Raw genomic sequence first — 26,839 nt, 5'->3', positions numbered from 1 at the left:
ATCCTTTATCGCAAAGACCAAAATACTGACCTCTCTCATTCTCTCAAACTGAAAAGTAAAAATAAGTAACGGCAAAAAAGAGCATGCCCTCTTCTCATAGAATATAAAATTCTAATTCTCTTCTCCTAAACTTTTGCATTTATATATGACTTATCCTCCAATGAAGGCACCAGAAACCAGGATCTTATAGCATTTTTCAATCACATTTTCCTTGTCATATACTTATGAAAACAATAAGCAACATTACTCACTTCAATTGTCTTGGCCAGTAACTGTGTGTGAGGAAAATTATACTTGTATACTTCATTAGCGACAGTGTTTACATCAATGGCAGCCACCACTTGTGCAGGTATACAGCTTTCTGTAATGATAAGTGGAATATATTAAAATGAAGTCCCTAATATCAACTTGGTCACTTTACTGAGAGTCAAAATCCAGAATTTTGTAATACATTTCCTCATCTACCTAGCTAGATCTTTGATTCACAATGGGCAACCAGGTCAGGGAGTTAGGCATGAAGTGGGCTATTTGCATACTTCTGGTTCATCTCTCTAAATAGCATTCTAATGCTAAAAATAAGATTTGAATGTTTCAGTCATTATCTCTTACATTTGCCCTCCTCACTCCATTAAGATACACACTTATGAGTTAAATAGGAAGTTTTCCTAAGGCAAAACAAACCAAAAATAGAAAAAGGAAGTGTATTTTTTAAAAAACTGCATTACTTAGAACTTTTTATGAATTAACCTCCATTTGCTCCTCTCCTGCTAATATTAACATAAAGCTGCTTCCCATTATCACTAAAAATGCTTTTATGCAAGTTTTGGAAGTGTTTTAAGAATAGTTTTATTGAGATATAATTCACAAACTGCAAAATTCACCTGCTTAAGGTTTAGGTAAGTTTTTAACTAAAATGAACAATTAAAAAATAAATAAATAAAATAAAATGAGCAATTAATTGGTATCCAAATATAAAAACTACATAAACAAAAAACTAAAAATCTTAACAGACCAGGACAGAATGTGAAGAGAGTAAGGGAAATATTTTTAAGAACATCCCTTCACTGCCCTTCTCTCTTGCTGCTAAATAAAATAATAATAACTTTCAGGGTACCTGGGTGGCTCAGTCAGTAAAGCCTCTGACTTGATTTCAGCTCAGGTCATGATCTCAGGGTTGTGGGATCGAGCCCATGTTGAGCTCTGCACTGGGCATGGAGTCTGCTTAAGATTCTCTCTTAATCGGGGACCTCTGGGTGGCTCAGTGGTTGAGCGTCTGTCTTTGTCTCAGGGCATGATCCCAGAGTGCAGGGATTGAGTCCCGCATCAGGCTCTCTGCATGGAGCCTGCTTCTCCCTCTCCCTGTCTCTGCCTCTCTCTCGCTGTGTCTCATGAATAAATAAATAAATTCTTAAAAAAAAAAAAAAAAGATTCTCTCTTAATCTCTCTCTCTGCTCCTCCTCTCTCCCTTTCCCCGTCTAAAAAAATAATGTTCAAAATGGTTTCAGATTCAGAGTTTTACTGTAGTCTCCAATGGCAGTCAAAATTTGAGCTATGTTAAACATGCATAGCTGCTATTATATTTTGCAAGTACCATCCCCTTGCACTTCTTACCCAAACATATACAAAAACAATGATGTATGTACCCTGTCCCAAATCAGAAGAAAAAGTTAAGTTTTAAAAATAATAGTATTTGAGACTCCTTAGGAAAACCACCAGAAAAAAAATTACAAAATTACATAGTACCTCCAAATAGCTATTTAATAACCACTTGCTATCAATAGATAGCATAGGTAGACCAAATATCAAAAAATGACGAAAGAATTTAGATGTGAAGAGCTAGGGCTCATGTAGCAGGCACTAGAAATAAAAACTCAGATCACAGAAGAAGGGGTAAAGAGAAGGCTCACACACAATCAGAAAATAATGACGACTATATACTGAGGCCTAAAAGAGATGATGTCTGAGAAAAAGCAAGGGCATAAAAATCTCTAAGTAAATATTTGCTGAATGTCTACTAGGCTCAAGAAATTTGACTTGGACCAATTATCTTCTAGGTACCCGCTGCCTTGCTATCTTAGGTCACTGGGAACTCTGAGGTCCAGTTAGTAGTATCATAGGTAGCTGCCTCCAACTGAGTTTAGGATCAATAACTAGTTAGTTGCCTTAGTATAAACTTATAAATAATACCTTTGTCAAAGGCATCAGAAAAATCTTGAAACATAAATCAAGAAGGCTCTTAAACAAAAAAATTAGTATACAAAGATTATTTTGCAAAACTGTAAACCTGTTATAATTCAGGAATTAAGTAACTACTAAACTTTGTAAGAGAGCTCAGAATTAGATAAACATTGAATCATTTTACTGTTTTTTTTTAAATTTTTTTATTTATGATAGTCACACACAGAGAGAGAGAGAGAGGCAGAGACACAGGCAGAGGAAGAAGCAGGCTCCATGCACCAGGAGCCCGAAGTGGGATTCGATCCTGGGTCTCCAGGATCGCGCCCTGGGCCAAAGGCAGGTGCTAAACCACTGTGCCACCCAGGATTCCCATTTTACTGTTTTGTTAAACAGGATATCTTGTTATTAGTATGATGAAGCCTGCTTGCATTTCCACTATGTATGCAGCAATATGGAATTGCCTGGAGTTGGTTAATAAGACTTTCTCTTTTCTCAGGCTGACAATACATAGTGACGTGCCAAATCTGTGCCAAAATCAATAATTTACATGAATTTTATGTTCTTGTATTATGGGCTTGAAAGACATAAAAACTTACAAAAAACAACTGCCAAATAAATGTTTTTATTAATAAATAAATAAAAACATAAAAACTTACAAAAAACAACTGCCAAATAAATGTGACAATCCAAGAACTGATGAACGAAAAATTCTTTCTCAGAAAACAATAGATTTTAAAAGTCAATAAATAAATACACTGTTTTTATGCATTAGTTATAAAATTAAGATCCACTGTATGGGAGATCCCTGGGTGGCGCAGCGGTTTGGCACCTGCCTTTGGCCCAGGGCGTGATCCTGGAGACCTGGGATTGAGTCCTGTGTCGGGCTCCCTGAGTGGAGCCTGCTTCTCCCTCTGCCTGTGTCTCTGCCTCTCTCTCTCTCTTTCTCTCTATGTCTATCATGAATAAATTTTAAAAAAAAAAAAAAAAGATCCACCATATGACCTAAAAAAAGGGTTGTGTTTTTTTTGTGTGTGTGTGTGATGAGAAATGATTGTACTAAGATATTTCTGACAATAATTCAATCTGCCTTTTCAAAACAGAATTGTTCTGGTATATAGATGTGTTTCTAAGGAAAAAGTTAGATTTATAAATAACGATTAAAGCAAACCTTGTATGTAGATGATGAATCACTCAATTCTACTCCAGAAACCAATATTGCACTGTATGTTAATTGCCTAAAATTTAAATTAAATAAATAAATAAGCAAAACTGTCAATTCTGTCAAAATCTGAAACTGAGATCCAAAGACAAGTTGTCTTGATATTTTTACTGTGTATTTCCAATCTAGCCTCCAAAAATCTTTGTCAAGCCACATACACATATTTCAAAAACGTTTAACTAAAAACATCAAAGTCAAAATAACTCAATAGAATTTTGCATAACTGAGCTCTATTACTTAAATCATGCAGGAGGGGGACAGAGAATGGAGAAAAGGGAACCTATCAGGACCTTTTAGTAGTGTGGAGGGTAGGGACGTGTTTTTGGCACTGTGATCTATTGCTTTACCTGGATGTTACTCATGATATTTCAGTTATTACTCTGCATATTTATCAACAGGAAACATGAGTATAAAAGGTGAAACATTCTAGTTAGAGAAATGCATATAAATGATGTTAAAAGATTGTCAGATTGGATCTACAAGGAAAGGACAGGGAGTATCATGATCCTGTTTACATGAGGACTGAATTTAAAAAGGCAGGTTTAGTTATACCAAGAGAGATATAGCTTCTAGAGAGATGTAACAAATGTCACTGACAATACATGCATAATTCCTGCTCTCATGTATGTTTCTTATGGAAGTTGGCAAGAATCAAACACACACCCACCATTTTTGAATAGCAATAATTTTCCCTCTTTTTCTGACCACTCTTTCTGGAAAAGTTGTACGGAAGAACCTCTGTTCAGTAATAATGAAGTTACAAGTTTATACTTTTACCTGCCTTTCCTAACCATATAAATCAGAAAACTTAATTGCAGTTATTAAGGTAGGAGAAATTCAATTTTAAAAAAATGTAAATATAAAATTCACCAGCCCACTTTGAAATAAGGAAAATAGCTTATTTTTTTCTTCCTTTCCTTCTTTGTCATTTATTTCCTGACTTGTGTCTCATACAGGTGAGTAATTACTTGGTTCAGCTCATTATATCACACCTGAGACACTTAATCAGGTATGTTAACACTGACATCTAGTTGTGAAATGGAAGATCAGTGCAACATATCCCATGCCTATTTCCTTTTATTCAAAATAATAGCTTAAGAATAAAAGCACCAAGCAGAAACAGATCTGAAGGGATTCTGAATTTAAAATGATTGCTAAATGTTTTATCACTATTGGCCAAGTATATTTCTTATTTCTTTTTAAAGATTCCTGCTTTTGGAAACTTGCAAATAAATTCTCTTAATTAAATAAAATTTAAAATAACTTTCAAATGTTTTACAAAATTCACCCAGTTTCCTTAGAAAATTTCTATAGAGGTTTAGCTAACAGTAAACAACAACAAAAAACTTACTTTGGGTCAAGATATATACTAGATCATCGCTGTTAAGATCTAACTAAAGACAAGAGCCTGTGAACCAGAGAGTGGACAGGAACTGCTTGAGATTTGTGTGCAGACCAGAGCTGGGAAGTGGAACAGGAGAAAAACATGCCAAATTAATGTTTAAAAAGGAGCACACTGAATTTATGTGGAAAGGAAAATAAAGATGCCATGCCAGATAACACAATGCAATTTGAAGAGGAGGCAATGCATTTTGAGGAGGACCTTATAAAAGAACAAAGGTATAAGAGAGAAGAACACGATGGTTTGTACTTTCTGGCCTTTCTAGAACATTGGTTTGTTTCCATTATTGGTTTCTACTATTGAAAAATAAAGGTAATGGCTGGCACTTGAGTCACTGTGTTAGTTGGTCCATGAAGAGAAGGGCCACTTTACAGTGCTAGTGAAGCAAGGAAGTGGAAAGCATTGAGGTCTTAAAGGACTTCACAGAGTCACTGTATGACCCCTGGACTCTCACATCTAACCTTGCTTTTTTTTTTTTTTTTTTTTTTTAAGATCTATTTATTTATTTATTTAAGAAAAGAGAGAGAGATGGAGAGGGAGAGGATCTCAAGCAGACTTCTTGCAGAGCACAAAGCCCTACACAGGGCTTGATCTCACAACTCATCTCAGGTCATGACCTGAGCCAAAATCAAGAGTCAGACGCTTCACCCACTGAGCCCTCAGGAACCTCTAGACTTACTTTATGTGAGAAAGAAACAAACGTCTACCTCCTTTTAGTCACTATTATTTAAGATGTCTCTATTATTGACAGTTGAACCTAATGTTAACAGACACATGAACCTAATCCTAATAGTACCTCGGTTGTTTACATGGTGCGTGTGTGTCTCTGTGTGTGGTTGAGAAGAGAATTTTAGGTTCAATTTCTGTTTAGACCAGATCAATGTAATTCAAAAAATATCTAGTGAGTAATGTGTGCCAAGCATTTTGCTAGACCCACAGGGATGGATGTATAAAGTTTATATTTATGGAACTGAGGGGAGTTTTAAAATTAAAGCAATATTGTTTTTCTCTGAGGTAAAAGAATTCCTCCTTTAATATAAAAAGTGATTTCCCCCCAAATTTTCCTTATGAGGTGCATTTCTACCAAGCAAATACTTTATTCATTATTTGTAAATTTTTATTATTGAAGTATAGTTGACATACAATATTAGCTTCAGATGCATAACATCGTGATTCGACAACTGTACATTACTCGATGCTCACCACAAGTATAGTTACCATTTGTCACCATATAATATTATTTCTTCATTATTTTTTAAAAGTCACATCTATGTTCCCCTGAGGACAAAACTCTGGAGACTTGATTTAAGAGAATATAAAAAATTTAGAAAACTAAGCAAAATCATATATTTAATAAACAACTCAAAAATCTAATATGAACAACATTAATTGGAATACCAGTACTAATAAAATCACTATGGTACACTCAAAATCTCAAAAGCAAAACCACTGAAACTCTGGAAACAATGATAATCTGCCTCACATATTTCCTAACCCCAGTAATCTCTTCCTACATATTTTTGCATGGCAAGACCTCCTCAGATGATTTATTGTAATACTGATTAGAAGGTGACATTAAACTACCACTAAGGAAGCTCCGGTTCCTTTGGAATGATGGCTGGAGTGTTACCCAACAGCCTCTGTGGCTCTTGACATAAAACAAAGGTCAAACTATAAATATTGATAATGATTACTAAAGAAAAGACAAAACCTTAACTTCTCAGGCTTTCATGCAACAGATCTTCTAATGATTACTAAGTGTTCATAAGCCCTTTTTATAAAAGATGTGTGGTATTTTAAAGATTTACTATCCTAAGATAAAGAAATGTCTCCTTCCATCAATTTTTGATAAGTTGTAAGACTTGCAAAATGGTATTATATTGCTTATTTTTAGATTCTATTTTAAAGGAAAAACCTTTATTTGTTTTTGTTCGTTACAGAAATGTCTGTATTTTAAAAACTTTATCAAGAGATGGCCAGTTTTCAATGGACATGTTTATTTATAAACTACACATATCGATATATGTAACCCAATTTTTTAAAAAAGCATTATAGCATCAAATGCTATTTTTCTGAACTCACATCAGTAAATTTGTACTTATGGGGTTTCCCAGGATTCTTCCTAGATTCTAATGAAATCATTCTATAGCTTCCTAGTCATCTGGTAGCTCATCATGTCTTCCCAATAAAATCCTATGTCTATGTCTCTGCCTCTCTCGCTCTCTGTGCATCTCTCATGAATAAATAAAATCTTTTTTAAAAAATCACTCTTCAAAATTAAAATTCTATGCACAATAAAAATAACTTATTTAAAAAAAAAAAAGCCTATCCTACCCTGTTCAACCTCTGACACCATCTCTTTCATCCTAGATCATTCTTGTTAGTCCCTGAGAAATTACTAAGTTTTTTTTTTTTAAAGATTTTATTTATTTATTCGTGACAGACAGAGAGAGAGGGAGAGTAAGGCAGAGACACAGGCAGAGGGAGAAGCAGGCTCCATGCAGGTAGCCCGATGTGGGACTCGATCCCGGGTCCCCAGGATCACACCCTGGGCTGAAGGTGGCACCAAACCACTGAGCCACCATGGCTGCCCCAGAACTTACTCAGTTTAGCCGTGACTCCTCTAGGTGGCTTTCACTGAGCCCGCTGGACTGAAATGCGGGCTGGTCTCTCAGGCTGTCATCATGCGGGGTAGTTCACTCTATCACCACATTTATCCCAGGACACTGCCTCTCTCACTAGAGTACATGAGCTGATAGAGCCCAGGCCATGGCTTGTACATAGAGTACTCCCAGCAGTCAGACATTGCCATAACTGTTACCTATTTGGCCTCCAATAAACATCTTCTGACTTGGACTCACAAGAAAATGGGTGAATTTGATCTGTGAAACTAACTCCTGATTATTGTTCATTACTCTCTTCAATATTCTGTTCCTCAGTTAAAAAGTCTTTAATAATCCTGTATTTATGTTTATTAATGCCTAAAAGACCAATTTTAAGTAGATTGACATTTAGGTCAAATGTTTACCTTGGAAACAATGAAGTTTCCAGATGGCCTACAAAATTCTATTTATCTTACAAATAAGTTAATTAATAGCACTAATAGTGCTACTGTCAGAGAATTGTAAATATTTATTAGAATACCTATCATGTATTGGGCATTCTGCTGGGTACCGAGAATACATGATGAGTAGATATCTGTGTTGTGCTTTACCAGCAGCCAGTACCCTTCTCTAGCAATAGTCTCAGATTTCCTTTTGGGAATCTTACCTCACTCACTTTCTGTCAAATGGCCTCAACCCTCTACCCCTAGTTTCACTGAAAGCATGTGTCAGTCCTTGACCCAAGAAGACTCCAGAATGATTTCTGGGAGCAAACAACTCAAAATAAGCCAATGAGGCACAATAAGAAAGTACACCTGACTTTTTCTTAGGCAATGAGGAAGAGATGCTCGATCTTTCCTCCTGAGTTTAACCATGGCGGGGGATATAAGTTCAGTGGCTACTACAGCCTTCTGGATGCAGTAGGGGAGAGTGTATATAAAAATGCACCCACGGGGTGCCTGGGTGGCTCAGGGGGTTAAGTGTCTGCCTTCAGCTCAGTCATGATCCTGGGTCCTGGGATGGAGTCCTTGGGGTCCAGCTCCCCTCTCAGCAGGGAGTCTGCTTCTCTCTTTCTCCTCCTACCACCCCATGCTGGTTCTCTCTCAAATAAATAAATACAATATATTTTTTTAAAATGTACCCAATCCAGAAGAACAAACCTGAGACAGATACACAGAGAAAGAAAACTGGTTCCCAGTAACACAATTCGAACCCTTTTAAGCTGTACCCCAAACCAAGCCTAGATTCGATTGTAGTCATTACATGAGTATTTACAACTTTTATGTAAACCAGTTTGGATTGTTTTCTGTAACTTGGAAATAATAGTTCTATTAAGCATTTAAGAGAATACACACTTAAATATCACTTGTCACTATGAAGAAATGCATTTCAGATTCCAACTTGGCAAGCAAAACAACATGAATACCAAAAGCCTTTTGAATAAGAAACTAATTAACTATAAACCTACAAAAAACACTTCTCTTGATCAAACACTCTCTAAGTGTCCTAAATTGAGGCAATATTTGCAGAAGTCTCAATTTGGGGGGCAAGGACTTCATTATAGGGCTACTTAATTACCTTATCCTATACATGTATTCTAAATATTACAACAAATATGTAGACAGCCATATGTAAGCTGTATCCTCAATGTCTTTTAAGGAGTATATAGTATTTTCAGTTGAACAGTCTTATCAATTTAAAAAAAAAGAAACTCAAGTTCTAAAAGTAAAAACAGTTAAAATAGAAATTTCAATTACAGGCAATTCAAAATAAAGAATTTTAGATAATCAATTAACATAAAATGATGCTGTACCTCACCAATAATGACAAATCCACATTAATCAGTTTTACTTGTCAGACTAGGAAAGGTTTTTAAGAGGAACATTGTCCAGTATGAGCAAGTGTTTGCAAAACTGTGCCCTTTTCCACGTTGGCTGTAGTGTACATGGATTTAACTCTTCTACCATTAATCCTAGCTTTTCCACTTGTGACAATTTATGCTAAGGAAATATTTGGACAATATCAGTGTTTAAGACTGCCATATTAAAAATGATACCCATTTACACTGATGTGGAGTGATAAAGATTTTTTAAGTACAAAAAAAGTCACTATGTATCCTGTTTGGTAATAATCCTAGTTTTGTATAGTGTATGTGTATGTACCCATATTAAGAAAACAACAACAACAAATGTCAACAGGGACTATCTCTTGGTGGTAGAGGGAATTTGGGGGTAATATTTTTCTTCCTTTAAACTTTTTTGGATTATTTGGTCTTTTTCTTAACAATAAGAACGGAATGCTTTTAAAATCAGTGAAAAGCAAACAAACATGAAACTATTTTTATCTTGGAACAAAGGAATTCAATATTTCTTTTGGTTGTGACCCTGAGAAATCACAAAAGGAAAATATCAAGGACAGATAAGAAAGGTTTGGATACATTCTCAAAACACTCCCATTAGATTGTAAGACCACACACATATACACACACAGAACAGTAAACATAACTCAATGCGTTATTTTATCCCACCAATTCAACAACAGTCAAAAGAATAAAAAACAAGAACCAAACTACACTGCCATAGTTCTTTAGAGATCAACAAGTATAGCATATGACCAAAAATGTAATGAGTTGGAAGCTACCTATTTAGCTAAGTATTTACATACTTAGAATGCAAAGGATATAAATCGTCTTCTCCATTTTTTCCCATGACATTTAAGACCTTCCCCTTAATCTCTTAAAGGCACTGCCATGATTAAAAATGTTTATTTAAACGGTTTAAAAAAGAAACAATATAAACACCTGTGATCCAGGCTATTACAACAAAGATTTTGTTTTACATAAATTTGCTTTGAATGAACATATATGAATGGCTCATCACTATAAATGTCAAAACATTTTTTTGTTGGTATTTTCTTACAATTTAAAAGATGATCATTCCTTTTTTTTTAAAGATGGATCATTTCTGATATACTCATGGAATTCAAAGAAATGATATAAGCATTAGTACTCTGTATCTAATCAACTATGAATAAAAGAAGACTTGTAAAAATATAATTATATTATCATAAAGATTCCGAAAATCAAACTAAAAATTCCTCTCTAAATTTGTCTTGCCATTCTGAGTTCCTTCCTTTATATATAATAAACCTTCCTTAAAGCTTATTCTTTTCATCATTATTGACTTCATAAAGTTTTAAACCCTATCCTGAATTTCTTCTGCTACAGGCACCTCTAAAAGAATTAAGTTTAGAGGCGCCTGGTGGCTCGGTCAGTTAAGCATCTGGCTCAGATCATGATCTCAGGGTCCTGGGATCAGGCTCCCTGCTTAGCGGAGAGTTTGCTTCTCTCTCCCTCTGCCCCTCTCCCTGCTTGTGCTCACTCACATTTTCTCTCTCACTCACATTCTCTCTCAAAAAAATAAAATCTTAAAAAAAAATAATTAAGTTTACAATTTTGCACTGAACCAGAAAGTAAAATCTGTTCTGAGACCTCAGAGGAAAAAGCACTCAATTATTTCATTCTTCATTTTCTCTTTTGAGTCTCCACCTGACTGTACATTTCTCTGCAAACCTTTTTCCATTAAGTCACATGGTATTCAACACATATTAGCTATCATTGTTTTTTTAATCAAGACTATCATAGGCACACCCTACAGAGATTCTTTATTCAGAGAGAGAAGAGTGTGTGTGTGCGCTTCACAGATCTTTAGAAAGATTTAGGATATGGATATCTAGCTATCTAGCTCTTTCTCTGCTAGTGTTTAAAGTTTAGCTCTACCATATCCAGCTGTTTGACTTAGGCAAGGTACTTGACTTCACTGAGTTCAGTATCTTTACCCATAAAAATGAGAGAACAGCGGGCAGCCCCGGTGGCGCAGCGGTTTGGCGCCGCCTGCAGCCTAGGGTGTGATCCTGGAGGCCCAGGATCGAGTCCCACATCAGGCTCCCTGTGGAGCCTGCTTCTCCCTCTGCCTCTCTCTCTGTGTCTATGACTAAATAAATAAAAAAATCTTTAAAAAAAAAAAAAATGAGAGAACAGATAATTAAGTACCTACCTATATCATAAGGTTTTCAGAGGATTAAATTTGCTAATACCTATGAAGCTCTTACATTTATGGTAGCCATATAGTAATTACTCAATAAATGTTTGCTACTATTATTATCAAAAGACTTTTCAAATAAGGACCAGGTGTGACAGTGGAAGATTCAGTGTTTGAGAGAGCAGTTTGGCAGTACGTATCTAAAGCCTTCAAAACTGCTTTGGATCTCGAGGTGTGATAGGCAGAACAGTGAGTTCCCCCCTCTCCACCCCCCAAAAAATTGTTCCCATCCTAATTCGCAAAACCTGTGACAATGTTACCTTACCTGTCAACAGAGACTTTGAAGATATGACTAAAGATCTTAAAAAGAGGAGATTATCCTAGGTTATGCAGGAAAGGCACAGTGTGACCACAAGAAGAATGGAGGAGGGTCAGAGTCAGAGAAGATGTGATGAAGGAAGCAGAGGTCAGAGAGAAAGCCTGGGAGATGGTGTACTTCTGGTTTTGAAGATGGAGAAAGAAGTCATAAGCCAAGAAACGCTTGTCCCTTTGATCTTCCAGAAGGAAACACCTTGGGTAAAACCTTGATTTTAAGATTTCTGATCTCCATCATTATAAGATATCCATCACTTATATCACTATAAGACAACAAATTTGTGTTGCTTTAAGCCATTAAGTTTGTAGTAATGTGTTACAGTAGCATTAGGAAACCAATATGTAAGGTAATAATAGAGATGTGAAGAAAAGATTTATAAGAAGGATAAATACTATTTATAGTAGTGAAAAATTATAAGCAACCTAAATGTCCTAAAATAGTTGATTGCACTGAACAAGGGGAACTTCCATAAAATGGAATATCACACAATCATTAAAAACAAAGTTTATAAATACATTTAATAACAACGAAAACCTCAAGATATTCTCAGTGAAAAAAGAAAGCTATAGTTTCTTTTAATGTTAATGAACACCTGTCAAATAAAGATTGAAAAGATATAATACAAATTCTCGACAGTGTTTATCCCTGCATGAACATCATATATAATTTTTATTTTGAAATTTTCTTCTTCATTTGTATAGCATCAGTATTTCCCAGTAAACCATAATCTCTGGAGGAAAAGAATATAGCTGTCTTGTTACTGCTGTATCCCCACTGTGCAGCAAAGGAACTGACATAGAAACCACTAAAAAATTAAATGCTGAATGAATAAATGGGTATGTTTTCAGCATTTTCTAATCTTTTCTACCCTTGGGACTTCTGGGATTCTAGCAAAGTTATGGTTCCCAAGTCCAAATACTCCCCTTTCTTAATACAGTGAAAGATAAATCTTGGCAAATCCACTATAAATGACTAATGTGTGCAATCACGTTGTTGGGACTGGTTGGATGGGGAACAGATTAAACAGAGCAACATTATTAATCAGGTGAGATGATGAAGCATTTCCTAATTTTTAAACAAATTATTTAGTTAAAAATAAAAAGAACAAAAAAATAAAAAAATAAAAAGAATAAGTCTAAAAATATTTTCAAATATTCAGCTTCACTAGGAATAAAATATTAAAATAACAATTTTACATAGTAAACTATATAGTTTTAAATATTTTATAACACAAACATTATTGGATATAAACTGGTATATCCTTTTAAAAACTAACCCGAGGGGCACCTGGATGGCTCAGTTGGTTAAGCATCCAACTCTAGGTTTTGGCTCAGGTCATGATCTCAGTGTCACGAGATCAAGCTACTTGTTGGGCTCTGTGGGGAGTCTGCTTGAAGATTCTTTCCTTCTCCCTCTGCCCGTCTTCCCTACCCTGCTCACTTTCAATCTCTCCAAAATAAATAAATCTTTAAAAAAACATAAACAAGTAAAATCCTTAGTATAGTAGGCAGTAATAATTACTAAGGGGAAGAATAAATCAGGAAAGAGGATAGGGAGGCAGAGCAAAGACAGTTAATTTTTTACAGTAGCCAGGGAAGCCCTAGGAAGGTAACATTTGAATAAAGACAAGGAACTAGTCATGTGTCTATCTGGAGGATAGCATTCCAGGCAGAGGAAACAGCAAATGCAATGGCTCTGAAGCAGGAATGTTCTTGGGAGTGTTTAAGAATAGCAAGGAGATCACTATTCCTACTCCATTCCCCAAGAGTTAACACTGATAACAGGACAATGTGCATCCTTGCTGGCCTTTTCCTATGTCTAAACTCATATATATTATACACGCACATATTCTGTATATATACAATATATTACTCTATAATTTCCAGGTTTGTTTACAATGATATCTAACCCCTGTAACTGCAAGGTCATCCCTCTAAAAATTATATCTAAATCTTTAAATTCATCTGTATGATTTTTTAACAATTCTATTCAGGCACTTTAATAAGCACCCAACACTGGTATACCTTTTTTCAGACTGATGTGACTCATCCAAGCAACATTTTATTACTTTGCTATTCAAAATATAGTAAATTGAGGAATATGAAGAACCTTCATGAAGACTAAAATATAAGGCCATATTCTCTTTTTGAAGTATAACTTGTTTGGGAAAAATGAATATATGGTATTGAAGAATATATGACAAATATGTCTTTAAAGGTATATGTACATATGTTTGGGCTTTGTTTTTTGATTTTCTTTTTAAATAATGGAATCACAAGCCCTTTAATTTTTACAATCACAGGAGAAATGTGAAAGATCATCTCCTCACAGCAACACACTCTGGATTTAATTGTTTCCTTTGCCAAATATTAAAAACATCAACCCTGAAGACAATCTAGAAAAATGATAGAGTTACATCTTTTCCCCCATGCCACAGTCACCAACATTATGAGATTGCAAAATTAACCGAGAGAAATCTCACTGCATGGAGAGCAAGGTAGAAATAAATGATTAGCATTATGTCAAATCAACAAAGACTAACAATAAGTTTAAATAGTTAAAGAAATACCTGACTCAGCAACAAAAACCACAAGAGTAAAGCCACAGAAATAAAATGCCCTCTGAAGAAGCAGAGAAATTACTCTAGTACTTTATTATCATCTAAATTTCCGGGTTTTCAGGAAAAATGTAAGCAAGGCAAAACTACTTACCTAGTATCTCTAATTTGATCTATGAAAGTTCAAAGTCTAACTAGATTGTGTAACTATAAATCCTTCATATTATGGGTTCTTCCTGGATCAAAATTCTTCTATAATTAAGGAACATACCAAAGCCTATGAGGGTCGTGTATGTGCTCAAAGTCTCAGACATTTATTTCTTAAATTAAGTTTCACCTCTGAAGTACAAAGGGATTATTAAATTCACTATTGTGTGTGAATAAAAACTCACTAATGGATGCTAAAGAGCTTCTATGACTAACTCTGATGGAGTTGTTTTACTTAGTCCAAGAGGTTTTGCTCAGTTTGCAGTGATTTCAAGTCCTAGAATGAGGGGTGTCTGGGTGGCTCAGTCTGTTAAGTGTCTGCCTTCAGCTCAGGTTATGATCCTGAAGTCCCAGGACTGAGCCCCACATCGGGCTCCCTGCTGAAAGGGGAGTCTGCTTCTCCTTCTGGCTCTCACCCTACCCATGTTCTCTCTCAAATAAATGAATAAAATCTTTAAAAATAAAATAAAGACCTAGGATGAAAAAAAAAAAATTAGTGGATAACAGTAAAAGCAACTACTAGTCCAGGTAAAGTAATGCTATTTGTTGTATTTTTTTTTAAATCTCAACTACATTCTACCTATTTTCCAAAAATGAGATGCAGTATTTTTGCTTTAGGCAGGGTGAGAGCTAATTGGCACCATTTCTGAAAAGCATTTTTTAGAAAATATTTCTGATAATCTTCCATGGGCAAAGCAAAAGGCCAACAAATCCTAAAAAGGCTCTAGACACCAACAAATATCAAATTCTACATGTAACCTTAATCTCCTTATTTTATGATGATAATCCCTCTGCAATTACTTACAGATTTGCTATCATATATCAACTTCTTTCAATTTTCTATGCAAAGAGGTAATATTTCTTGAAAGGAATAAAAGAGTTAAAAAATAAAACACTTAAACTTCATTATTTTCACCACAGCTCATTTTAACATATGATTAAAATTCTACACTGAGTTAAAACCAACTTACTCCCAAAACACTTGATTATTTGGAGACAATTTCATGTTTTATCATGCAGTACAAGAAAAAAATCTCTATTATCTATTAAAATGCACATATAATCATGCATACAAAAACATTTCATGATTCTACTTATTTGGTCACTCTCCAACACACACACACACACACACACACACACACACAAAGCCTTGACACACGCACATACATGCATGTTTATCTCTTCCATAATACTTATTAATATCCTTCAAAATGCTACCTATGGACCACACTTTGGGAAATGCTGACTTAGCTTATCCCTTCAAAGAAAAACGACCTTTGTGATTCAGACTTAAACTTATCACAGTACAATGGTATCCATCCACTTCAAGCCATACATATTTCATAACAAACATGATCCTAGTTCATTTATTCACTTATGCATTCATCCAACAAATATGTATAAGCAGTGTTCTAAACAAAATCTTACTGTGGAACTTACATCCTAGTGGGGCAGGACAGACAAATGATACATAAATAAGCACATATTATGTACAATGATGAAAAGTACTATGAGGGGAAAAAAAGAAAAAAACAGAGTAAGCCAGATAGTATAGGAGAAGGAATTGGTTCTACTGTTATAGAGGTTGGTTAGAAAATGTCTCAATAGCAAAAACCTGAAAGAAATGAAGGAGCAGGCAGGTATCTGGAAGAACTCTTTAGAACAGAAAGGAAAGACGCTGCAAAGGCCCAGAGATGGGAGCATGCTTATTTTGTGAGAGGAACAGCAAGGAAACTGGCACTATAGACTGAATGTTTGTGTCCCCCCAAAATTCTTATGTTTGAACTCTACTTCCCAATGCACTGGTGTCATGAGATGGGGCCTTTGGGAGGTAACTGGCATTAGAATTAAATGAAATCATGAAGGTGGAGTCCTGATGAATAGGATGAGTGCCCTTCTGAGAGTCACGAGAGAGCTTACCTCCCCTCTCTACTCTCAGCCATGTGAAAACAAAGGCAAAGTCGGCACTCTGAAACCTGGAACAGGGCACCTCCCCAGAATTCAACCACCCTGCCATCCTGATTTTGACCTTCCCAGCCTCCAGAACCGTGAGAAATAAATGTCTGTTGTTTATAAGCCGCCCAGTCTACAGTACTCTGTTAAAGCAGCACAAACTTCCTAAGACAGCCAGCAAGCCTGGAACGAAGAAAGCAAGAGGAGAGCACAAGAAATATGCTCAGCGAGGGGAAGGGCTGGCTCTAGACCAAGGAGGACTGGGGCTTGAGGACTTCAGCTTTCACTGAGTTATATGAGAAACCTCTCAGAAATTGTAATCAGAGGAATGACTTATCTAACACATTTCTAAAGGATCACGCTGACACTAGAGGAGTCAAAATAAATTAGAGGCGATAGAGCAGAAGAAGCGAGGAGACCAGTAAAAAGGCCATTGCGATAATCCTTTGTCCAGGTCTCCTAAGAAAGAACCCAAGGCAAAGCTTAGCTGCAGATGCTCTTTCTGGGAGGCAAAACCCCAAAGTAGCAAAAGTAAGGCACAGTGAGGAAGGGAGGAGGGTAAGCAAACAAAAGGCAGTACATAACTAAACTGGTCACAGCTTCACAAGAAAAGCCAGCGAAATGCTGTCATGTATGGACCACACTCCTCACAGGGGCAAGAGGAGGGATGTATCAAAGGGGACAGAAGCCCTGCAGTAATGCACTACTTGGTCTAAAGCAACACTTCCCAATTCCCATATGCACTTGAGCAGGGAACATTGGTAAGGGGAAGAAAAGAGAAAATGTATCTGCTGACTCCTTCCTCACCATATCTCTTCCTGATCAAAAGTCATCCCACGGGGCATGTGTAGGAAAACACTCCTGTGGTTCTCCTTTACTCACACACTACTACACACAACACTTCTGACACCAGATGGATGTCCACAATACACTTTAATTCTGACACTAACTGGAGTCATCCAAGACCCCTTAAGTTAAGAGCTCAGACCCATAAGGCTGGCCCCAAGTCAGATACCAATCCCAAGTGGTACCTACATGTTCCAGATTACCTACAACTGTATCCTACTTGGCTATAAACCAAAGGTTCCCACAATTCCCTCCATGGATTCTATCATTTGTTAGAATAGCTCACAGAACTCATAGCAACACTTATGTTTGATAGTTTATTATATAATGAAGGATATTATAAAGGATACAGATGAAAAGCCAGATGAAGAGAGACATAGGGCAATGTCTGGAAGAGTCCTGAGCACAGGATCTTCTGTCCCCAAGGAGCCGGGGTATACTGTCCTTATGGCATGTGGATATGTTCACCAACCCAGTTGTCTGAACCCTATACTTTTAGAATTTTTATGGAAGTTTCCTCACATAAGCATGATTAATCATCAACTTAATCTCTAGGCCCTCTCCTTCCCCAGGATGTAGGGCTGAAAGTTCTAAGCTTCTAATTACCCTCCGTCTACCTGGTGACCAGCCCTCATCCTGAAGCAATCCAGGAGCAGATCAAGAGTTGCCTCATTAGAACAAAAGGCACTCCTGTCACCTAGAAAATTCCAAGGGATTTAGGAGCTCTGTGTCAGGAACCAGGGTCAAAGACCACATCTGAGAATAAAAGAGGCTCCTAGTGCTCCTATCACTTAGGAAATTATAAGGGTTTTAGGAGATCTGTGTCAGGAACTTGGGGCAGAGACCAATATATGGTATTTTCTATTCCTGTACTTGCATGATTCTTCCTCTCTTCTCCACTTAGGGTTGTGTTATCCAGCCTCTCCAGACAGCTTCTGGGCAACACTTCAGTCTGGACACTGGGTGGACTGAGCATGTTACGGAGCACAGACTGGCAGAGTCAGGCAAAGAGGCAACAACAGCAGAGGTGGAAGACTACGTTGAACAAGCAGCTCAAGACCCAGGAGGCATGTGGGGCCAAGTGAATCTGGGGTGGACATAAATTAAGTTTGACAAAACAGAAGATTGAGGTGGTAAAGGTAAGGATAGAGAGGAATAATAGAATTAAAAATAGAGTTTGAAGGGTGACCTCATGGAATTTGGTGAAGTGAGTAAAAGAGAAGCAACAAAGATGACTCCAAGCCTTGGGTGTGGGACCCTGGAAGAATGGAGGCACTTGTTGCTGGAGTGAGGAAGCCTGCAAGGGGATCAAGTTTTGAAGGGGTAAGGTGAACTAGGAGTTCAGTTTTATATACCTCTAAAAAAAAAAAAAAAAAAAAAAAAGAGATAATAACCAAGTTAACAAATCTGGCCTTATAGAAAAACTACAGAGAAGCTCACTTTACTCACTTTAGAGCTAGTCGTCATCTTTGTTTCTTCTCTTTTACTTACTTCATCAAATTCGATGGGATTTTTGTCAACATTATCAAAGGTAATGCACATGAGTCCATGAGCAGAGCCCTGGCACCTCGTCTCACTCACCAGCTTACTGGTCCTGGCACTTCTCCCATAGCTCCATCAATGCCCTCCTGTTGCCCAGCAGGCATTTCCCAAGACATGCTCCAAGAAACATTATTCTACAGGATGCTCATAAGTGTCATCCCCTTCCCCACTCAAAAAAAGGATTCACTGCTCAAATACATATGGGAAGCAAGTGCAGATTTAAACCACATGCACCTTTTTTGCAGGGTTTCTCAACACTTTTGGCATATTAATGTGTCCTGAGATTCATGGGACAATATCATATGAAGAGTTTCCTAAATGTATTTGACCATCAAGGCAAACTTATGAATACCCCAGAGAAGGCTATTACATAAGATACCAGCCAGGAAATGGCAACTAACCCAAGAATTCATTTTAGTCATTAGTTCACTTGGTTTATAATATCAAATCACTCCTTGAAATCCCTTCTTCCCTTTATTTTCATGGCACAGTGTTCTTTGGGTTCTCCTCTTGCTCTCTAATTTTACCTGCATGGTTTCCCTCTGTGAATACTACTTCTCTACCCAGCCCCACAATGTCACTGTTCCTTTTGTTGGTCCTCTTCTCTACACTAAACACATATGAAGAAACAAATCTTTATCTCTAGTCCCATCGATCCCTCAGGCCAAAATGTACGAGCAGCTGCCTATCTGGCATTTCTATGGTTCACACAGACAATTCAAACTTTGTAACGCTCAAATGGAACCTATTTTTTCCCTACTACTTGGTTTAATACTATCCCATTTGATAAATCACTCAAGTCAGAAATCTAGGTAACTAACACCCAAATAGCTACCAGGTTTTGCTGATTTTTAGATCCCGTATATAACCCGAGTCATCTTCTACATTCATTAGTTCTGCCTAAATTATCTCTAATAATCTACTAACTAAACTGCCTAAATTATCTCTAATAATCTACTAACTAAACTGACTCCCCACCACTACCACCTTATAATCACACAGTACAATTTCTAGAATCTAAATAATAGGTTCTTTAATTTTCATTTGCTAATCAGACCTAGGACATAAAAATCCAAGCACCTTATCAAATTGTATGGCATTTCAAGATTTGGTACCTCATAAATATCCACTTTTTCGTAGCACTTATAATGCATTAATATTTCAATACTTGTATATCTCCACATAGGCCACGCTATTTCACATATGCGTGTGTATAAGATGTTCCTCTCTGCCTGGTATAACCTTTCCCTTCTTAACTATCTGAAAAACTCTATCTTCCAAAAACGCATCTTCCAAAATCCTGCACGGAAAAAATATCATAACAAAACTGAACAAGTGACCAATTATAAAAAAAAAAAAGAATATACCAATGGCAACATGAGTAAGTCAGAAGATAAATACAAGTAACAAGTATATGAAAATGTTCAACTTCCTAACATCAACGGTAGTACTATATACTAGTTCTATATACTATATATTAGGAACTATATAGCTCTATGTATACAGCTTCATTAAATCCACCTACCAAGCCTGTTAGGTTAGTATTATCAACCCAATTTTATCAGTGAGGACATCAATACAATTAAGTGGGGAAAGCTAGTTGTTAGTTGCAAAACAACGTGGAGAAAAAGAAAAGGAGCGAAGATTTACCAAGCACCTACACTGTATTTCATACAACTGTTTCAGTTAACGTTCGTAACACCCTACGAGAAGGTATTATGGCATCCATCTCACAGACAGGGTACCCAGGCTCAGAAAGTCAAATAGCTTTCTAGTACTTACACAGATAATATTTGCCAGTTCTGTCTGACTCCTAAACAATGGTATTAATTTTATCACTCAGAGAAACAGGTGTAGTAGTTCCAAAATCATTGAATAGGAGGCCAGGGAAATGAATACAAAGTAGATCCAGGTTAGGAAATCCATTCCCTCATGGATGAGTAAGCTTTCTAGAGAATCAAGAGGGCAAAATAGAATTTTCTGCTCTCATCATTGCCCTTCTCTTTTACCTCTTCATACATATTCATTCTGTATCATCTTCTGTGGCTATAAATAATCCTTTCCTTCACTGATATATTCCTGCATAATTCAAATCTAGTCTGAAAGCTCTTTGACAACTTTGAATCTTTAATCATCAGTTTCTTCTAAAGCCATTTTTAACATGTAATAACTTTCTGTAACTTTAAGATTTTTGCTAATAGCCATCCATATTTACTGAGCACTTACCACGTTTTAAGCACTACTGACATACTTTTATGAATTTATAATGTTCACACTTCCCCTTCGAAGTAAGTACTATTATTGTCCCCATTTCAGAGAACAGGAAACTGAGCCACAGAAAGTTTAGTTTTTGTCCAAGGTCACAAAGCTAGGAAGTACCAAGGCCTTCTGACAATGTAACTGTGCTCTTAATTAGGAGATGAAATGACCTCTTCCTGAAACTGTCCTACATAAACACTGTCTGCTGTTACTACTTCGTAGTGCCAAAAATGTAATAATTTCAGGCAAAGCTGCTATGAAAACAAACCATCGTATTTCAAATTATTTGACACTACCAAATGCTTATCAGAGACCTTTATGTATCAAATAATAGAAGAATAAGATAGCATTTGCAGAATAGAAAAACTGTGACGTGTGAAGGACTCCTGAAAACGTTGGCATGTGAGTGTATGTGTCCCCCCCTACTGATGTTTCTTCCAAGTGAGTGAGTGGTTCCTATTCATTTTAATGAATCTTGCCCATCCTATCTATTTACTTATTCCATGGAAGGAAAAGTGACTTCTCTAATTAGCTAAGTTACCAAGAATAAACTGGGTGTGCTTACTCAGATTCCCCCAGCCCTCCTCTTGGGAATAAGCTACCCACAGGCCACATGTGTTCTGCTTCTTTCTCCAGCTGTGCCCAAAAGGTATGCTGCCTAATTGTCTGGTTGAATATTAGCTGACCCATGTGGTCCTCTCACTAAGCTACAACCTCCAACTCAGTCTTTATTAGTAATAAAAATCATACAAATTTTTATTTCCTGTTTGCCTTACTCTTCTGTTTTATTACTCTCTTTGTTCAGAATTATAAAGAGGAGTATTATTTATTGAGCCCCCAAAAGTTCCAGTAAATAGGTCATAATACAAATTAAATTGATTATCTACACATTAGGACAGGGTAAACAATCTGATCTATGAAAAATGGTAATAAATACTCTGCAGTGAAGTAAGCATTTTCATCACAGAAAAGATAATTCCATCATCCAATGGAAAAGGAGGGTTCTCCTTTGTTGAATATACAATATTCATCCTACATGTTTCAACTTTGTATTTCGAGTTTGGAAAAAATAATCTAATAACTCCTATGGCTAACAGAAAACATATGATCAAATGGGACATTTTATCTCCCTTCACTTTAAATCTGGCAACAAGTCATATAAGAATAACTATGGAAAATAGAAATAAAGAGGTCATTTTTACAATCCCAAAGAAAATATATTTTCAAAAAAATTAAGCAGTTGAAATTCTAGCTCCTTACAACCAATGTTCCAAAAACAACCTCAGGTGACACTCAGATCTACATTTAATCATGATATACTTGCCTGATTCAGTTATAGGCACACCTAAGTACAAAGTGGTTCAGTAGGGTCCCAAGTTGGCATATAAGTCATTGAGAAATAAAGATAAGGATCCCTGGGTGGCTCAGCGGTTTAGTGTCTGCCTTCCACCCAGGGCGCAATCCTGGAGCCCCAGGATCGAGTCCCACATCAGGCTCCCTGCATGGAGCCTGCTTCTCCCTCTGCCTGTGTCTCTGCTTCTCTCTCTGTGTGTCTCTCATGAATAAATAAATAAAACCTTAAAAAAAAAAAAAAAAGAAAGAAAGATAAAAGAAATTCAGAAAATATGAGTGACAAATGGCTTGAAATTTTAACAGAAAATATTAAGGCTGAGTGATTCCTACTAAATAGGATTACTATGTAACTAAAACTCAAAATCAATACCTTAAAAGACCTTCAGAAATTCATTGGTAGGGCAGGCCTTTTTACTTTAAAGATGTCTCAGTAGTTGACCATATATATAATAGTAAGTAACTAGAAGGATGTTTCAGTAGTTAAATATATATATATTTATGTATGAATATACATTATATATAATATTACTATTATAGATATATACTATTATAGATACATATTTATAATAGCAATATTAGTAAACAGCTAGAGCTTTCCTTTATTCACTACCTTAAACCACATTTACTCTTTCTCTGATACTATATAAGAAAAACAAAATCTTATTTGCTACCCACTTATATTTGCAGGAGCCTTGACCTGTAGGCCCCATTAATATATAACTCATGAAACTACTTCTTCCACTGCTTTCTGAAAGGAGATAGTTTCACTTGGAAGATTCTCCTCAGCCAATACTTTATAGACTGTGCAGACATAAATAATATCAAGGCAGTAATAAGTGCTTCCTATACAGGGCAACATGTGCTAAGTAATGTGAAATATATTTGCTATATACCTGTGGCCATCTAGAGTCTTTGCCTATGTTTTCAATGTTTGAAAATTGTGTCAGATTTTGAGTCTCTTATTTCCAAAACACTTTCCCAGCTTCCTTTGCTGGCAATGGGATTTAATATCCACCAACTAACCGCATCCATATACAACTTTAATTCAGAAGCAGCAACGTGAGGCAGCAAAGGGAAAAAAAAATCCATCATCCTGGTGATAAAGATGGTAGAAGCATCCACCCTTCATAGAAAAACAGGGATGGCACTTCTCACAACTGGCCCCCAGCATTGGTGAAAGCTGTTATGTCAGTATGAAGCTTTGTGGGGGCAAGGCCCGGAGTGTGGTTTGAGCAGTGTTCCTGTTCACCTAACCTGTTTGTTGGGTGTCTTATAGCTTCTGTGAGTTTCCAGATGTCCTTTAATATATTTTTTTCTGCTTAGGTTAGCTAGAGAATAGATTATGTGGTTTGCAACTAAGTTTTGTATTATACAAAAATTTGGGCTTAAGCAAACTATGCTTTTATCAACATAATGGTAAAATGATTATCAACTCTTTGCAGACAACCCATCACAAGTGTGGTATTGTGCTCAAGTTATACAGGAATAAAAAGGAAGGGTAGGAAAGGCAGCATAAGCCAGATCTCCCAGGCTGAGTAAGAAGATGGGACTGTGATTCTAATCTTGAAGGGAAGCCGTTAAGGCAGGGCAGTGAGTGACATAATATTAGTTTACTGTGCAAAAAATCATTCTCTTACTATGTGGGAAAGAGTGAAGCGGGAAAGCAAAGTAGAAACGGGAGCAACTGCAAAACTATTTTAATAAAATTAGATTCAGGATGGTTGCAGTGGCAACAGAAATATGTGCACAAATTCAGGGTGCTTTGGCTAATAGGAGAGAAGATACTTAATTGTTTCATTAATAAAAAAATGCAAGTTAAAATTATACAATTTCCTCAAATTAGCATAGGTTAAAAATGGCTAATACAAATCCTGATGAATATGTGATTGAGGGAGGCACTCATAAATCTCTGAATGGCAATTTGCTATATTATCCATCAAAGCCTTAAAAAGCTTTTAATTTTTGACTAGTAACTAGCACATTGTCTCATATTGTTAAATGAATTAACTCAACTTTCAGAAAATACAGTTAAAGAGAAAATTAGGATTTATGCTCAAGGGTGTAAGTGTAGCACACATTTATACTTGCAAAAAATTGGGATATAATCTAATGTTCAACCCTTAAGGAGTAGTTGAATTATAGCTTATGATAGCTTATGATAAAGTACTAAGCAAACTTTAAAATCATGTTCATAAAATAAAATAATAAAATAAAATAAAATAAAATAAAATAAAATAAAATAAAATAAAATAAAATAAAAAAATCGTGTTGATTCACGAGAGACTCCTAACTCTGGGAAACGAACAAGGGGTTGTGGAAGGGGAGGTGGGCAGGGGGTCGGGGTGACGGGGTGACTGGGTGACGGGCACTGAGGGGGACACCTGATGGGATGAGCACTGGGTATTATACTTTATGTTGGAAAATCAAACTCCAATACAAAATATACAAAATAAAATAAAATCATGTTCATTAACGGGTTTCAAGATAAGGTGAAAAATGCCAACATTAAAATCCTACAAAATTAACAGAGAACAAATAGTACTAGAGTTCTTTCCCTTTTTTTCCCTTAAGTTTATTTATTTATTTAAGTAATCTCTACACCAAACATGGGGCTGGAACCCATGACCCTGAAATCAAGAGTCACAAGCTCTTCCGACTGAGCCAGCCAGGCGCCCCTAGAATTTTCTTTTGTTTTCATGCTGGTATGTTTCGATAAGAGAACTGAATGGAGAGAGCCAGCGAATAATTGGTAATAAAAATTTAAAAATCAAAAAAAATTTAAAAATCACTACGTGAGTCTACAATCAAAACTCAACACACACACACACACAAAAAAAAAACTCAACACACATGCTCAGAAAACTCACTTATGTTCAACTCCTTATATATTGTCTGTATCGCACAGTATTAGTCTTTTGCTGCCTTTGGTACTAAAACAAAACAAAACAAAACAAAACAAAAAAGGGAAGCAGGCAAGTTTCGGTTTTGTGGTTGTCTTAGTAATTTAAGAATAAACATGCATATTCAAAGTCTCTTTGTTACTCAGCACCCAGACAGTATGTGGCCCTGAACAGGAGCTCAAGAAATAGTTTGAAGAGAACATCACTGAAAATAAACCTTCCAGTCCCCAACTTATCACCAAAGAAATGTAAAACATCAAAATGGAAGAGGTACATAAAAGTAACCGTGATAGCGATCATTTATAAGGTCTTGGGTGGCTACAATGGACCAGGCACTGGGAACCATCCTACCCCGCCTTATCTTTGATCCTCGTAATAATCCTTCCCTGAAAAATTTACTTTTCCTATTTTAAAATCAGGAAACAGGTTCAAAACAATTAGGTTTCAATTCAGCTCTTCTAGCGCTTAAAGGTACCTAGACAGGACACGCAGTTTCTGTGCAATGATAAGAAATAAGCAGGGTGGGTTTTTTTTTTTGGGGGGGGGGTGTTTTTTGTTAGTTTTACAGTTTCTTTGCAATGATAAGAAATGAGCAGGGGCTTCTTTTGGGGGGAATTGTTTTTTGTTAGTTTTACAGTTTCTTTGCAATGATCAGAAATGAGCAGGGGGTTTTTTTTTTGGGGGGGGTAGTTGTTTTTTGTTAGTTTTACGATTTTATTAATTTGATCATGAGAGACGCACAGGCAGAGGGAGAAGCAGCTCCCTGCGGGGAGCCCGGGGCGGGAAGTGAGCAGGTTTTTCCACAATGCTTTCTCTCCCCGGTTCTTTCGGGCTTCCCGGACTTCTCCCTGAAGCTGCAGCTCTCCCTCTGAAGATCCCTGCCCTCCGGGCCGCCCCGCGCCGCCGCCCTCGAGGGTAAATCGGCAGCTGTCGGGGCCTCCCGGCCGCAGCCACACTTAGGCCCCGGGGCTCGCCCACCCCGCTTCGCCGGCTCCACGTCGGCCCCGCCTTCCAGCCGCGCCCGGCGGACCGGCCCTCCCACGCGGCGCGGGTCCCGCCGACTCCAAGCCCGCCTCGGACCAGCCTCGGCGCGGGAGGGGGCGCGGCGCCGGGCCGGTTTCCACGACAACCGAGCCCCCGCCCCCCGCCGCCTTCCGTCTCCGCCCCTCCCCCGCGCCCACGCTGTGGCCCGCGCCGCGCCGCCGGGAAGAGCCGGGTGGGCCGCGCGCCCTCACCCCTCAGCGCCTGGTGCATGCCTCCGATGCCGCTGTACAGCTCCAGGACGCGCAGGGGCTCCATGCCCTCGCCGCCGCCGCCGCCGCCTGGGCGCTGGGCCTGCCCGCTCCCGTCCGCTCCCGTCCGCTCCTCCCTCCGCCGGCCCCGCGCCCTCGCCTCTGGTTCCGC

General features: G+C 37.3%; 1 protein-coding gene and 1 long non-coding RNA gene across 7 annotated transcripts in view; one reads left to right on the top strand and one right to left on the bottom strand.

Moving 5' to 3' along the window:
• LOC144313789 (uncharacterized) overlaps nucleotides 1-26,839 on the top strand; it is a 112,735-nt gene that overhangs the window by 62,166 nt on the left and 23,730 nt on the right. Inside the window, exon 3 of the long non-coding RNA XR_013379412.1 lies at nucleotides 18,286-18,520. This is a non-coding gene — a long non-coding RNA (uncharacterized LOC144313789). The remainder of the gene's footprint in view (nucleotides 1-18,285; nucleotides 18,521-26,839) is intronic.
• The window catches only part of TRDMT1 (tRNA aspartic acid methyltransferase 1), a 74,905-nt gene that overhangs the window by 29,772 nt on the left and 18,294 nt on the right, over nucleotides 1-26,839 (bottom strand). For 2 of the 6 annotated variants that reach the window (XR_013379406.1, XM_077897056.1), the window contains exons 1-2: nucleotides 26,671-26,820; nucleotides 252-361 (exon numbers count right to left, since the gene is read on the bottom strand). Coding sequence is in view for 1 of the 6 variants with exons in the window: in XM_077897056.1 (XP_077753182.1) it covers nucleotides 252-361; nucleotides 26,671-26,734 (174 nt within the window). In the remaining 5 variants the exon portion in view is untranslated. Of the gene's footprint in view, nucleotides 1-251; nucleotides 362-26,670; nucleotides 26,821-26,839 lie in introns of those variants that run through there. The other 4 variants (XM_077897059.1, XM_077897058.1, XM_077897057.1 and 1 more) reach the window with 3 other exon arrangements.

Source organism: Canis aureus, chromosome 5 (assembly GCF_053574225.1).
Source record: "Canis aureus isolate CA01 chromosome 5, VMU_Caureus_v.1.0, whole genome shotgun sequence".
Lineage (NCBI taxonomy): Eukaryota > Metazoa > Chordata > Mammalia > Carnivora > Canidae > Canis > Canis aureus.
This window is presented reverse-complemented; position numbering and strand designations above follow the sequence as displayed.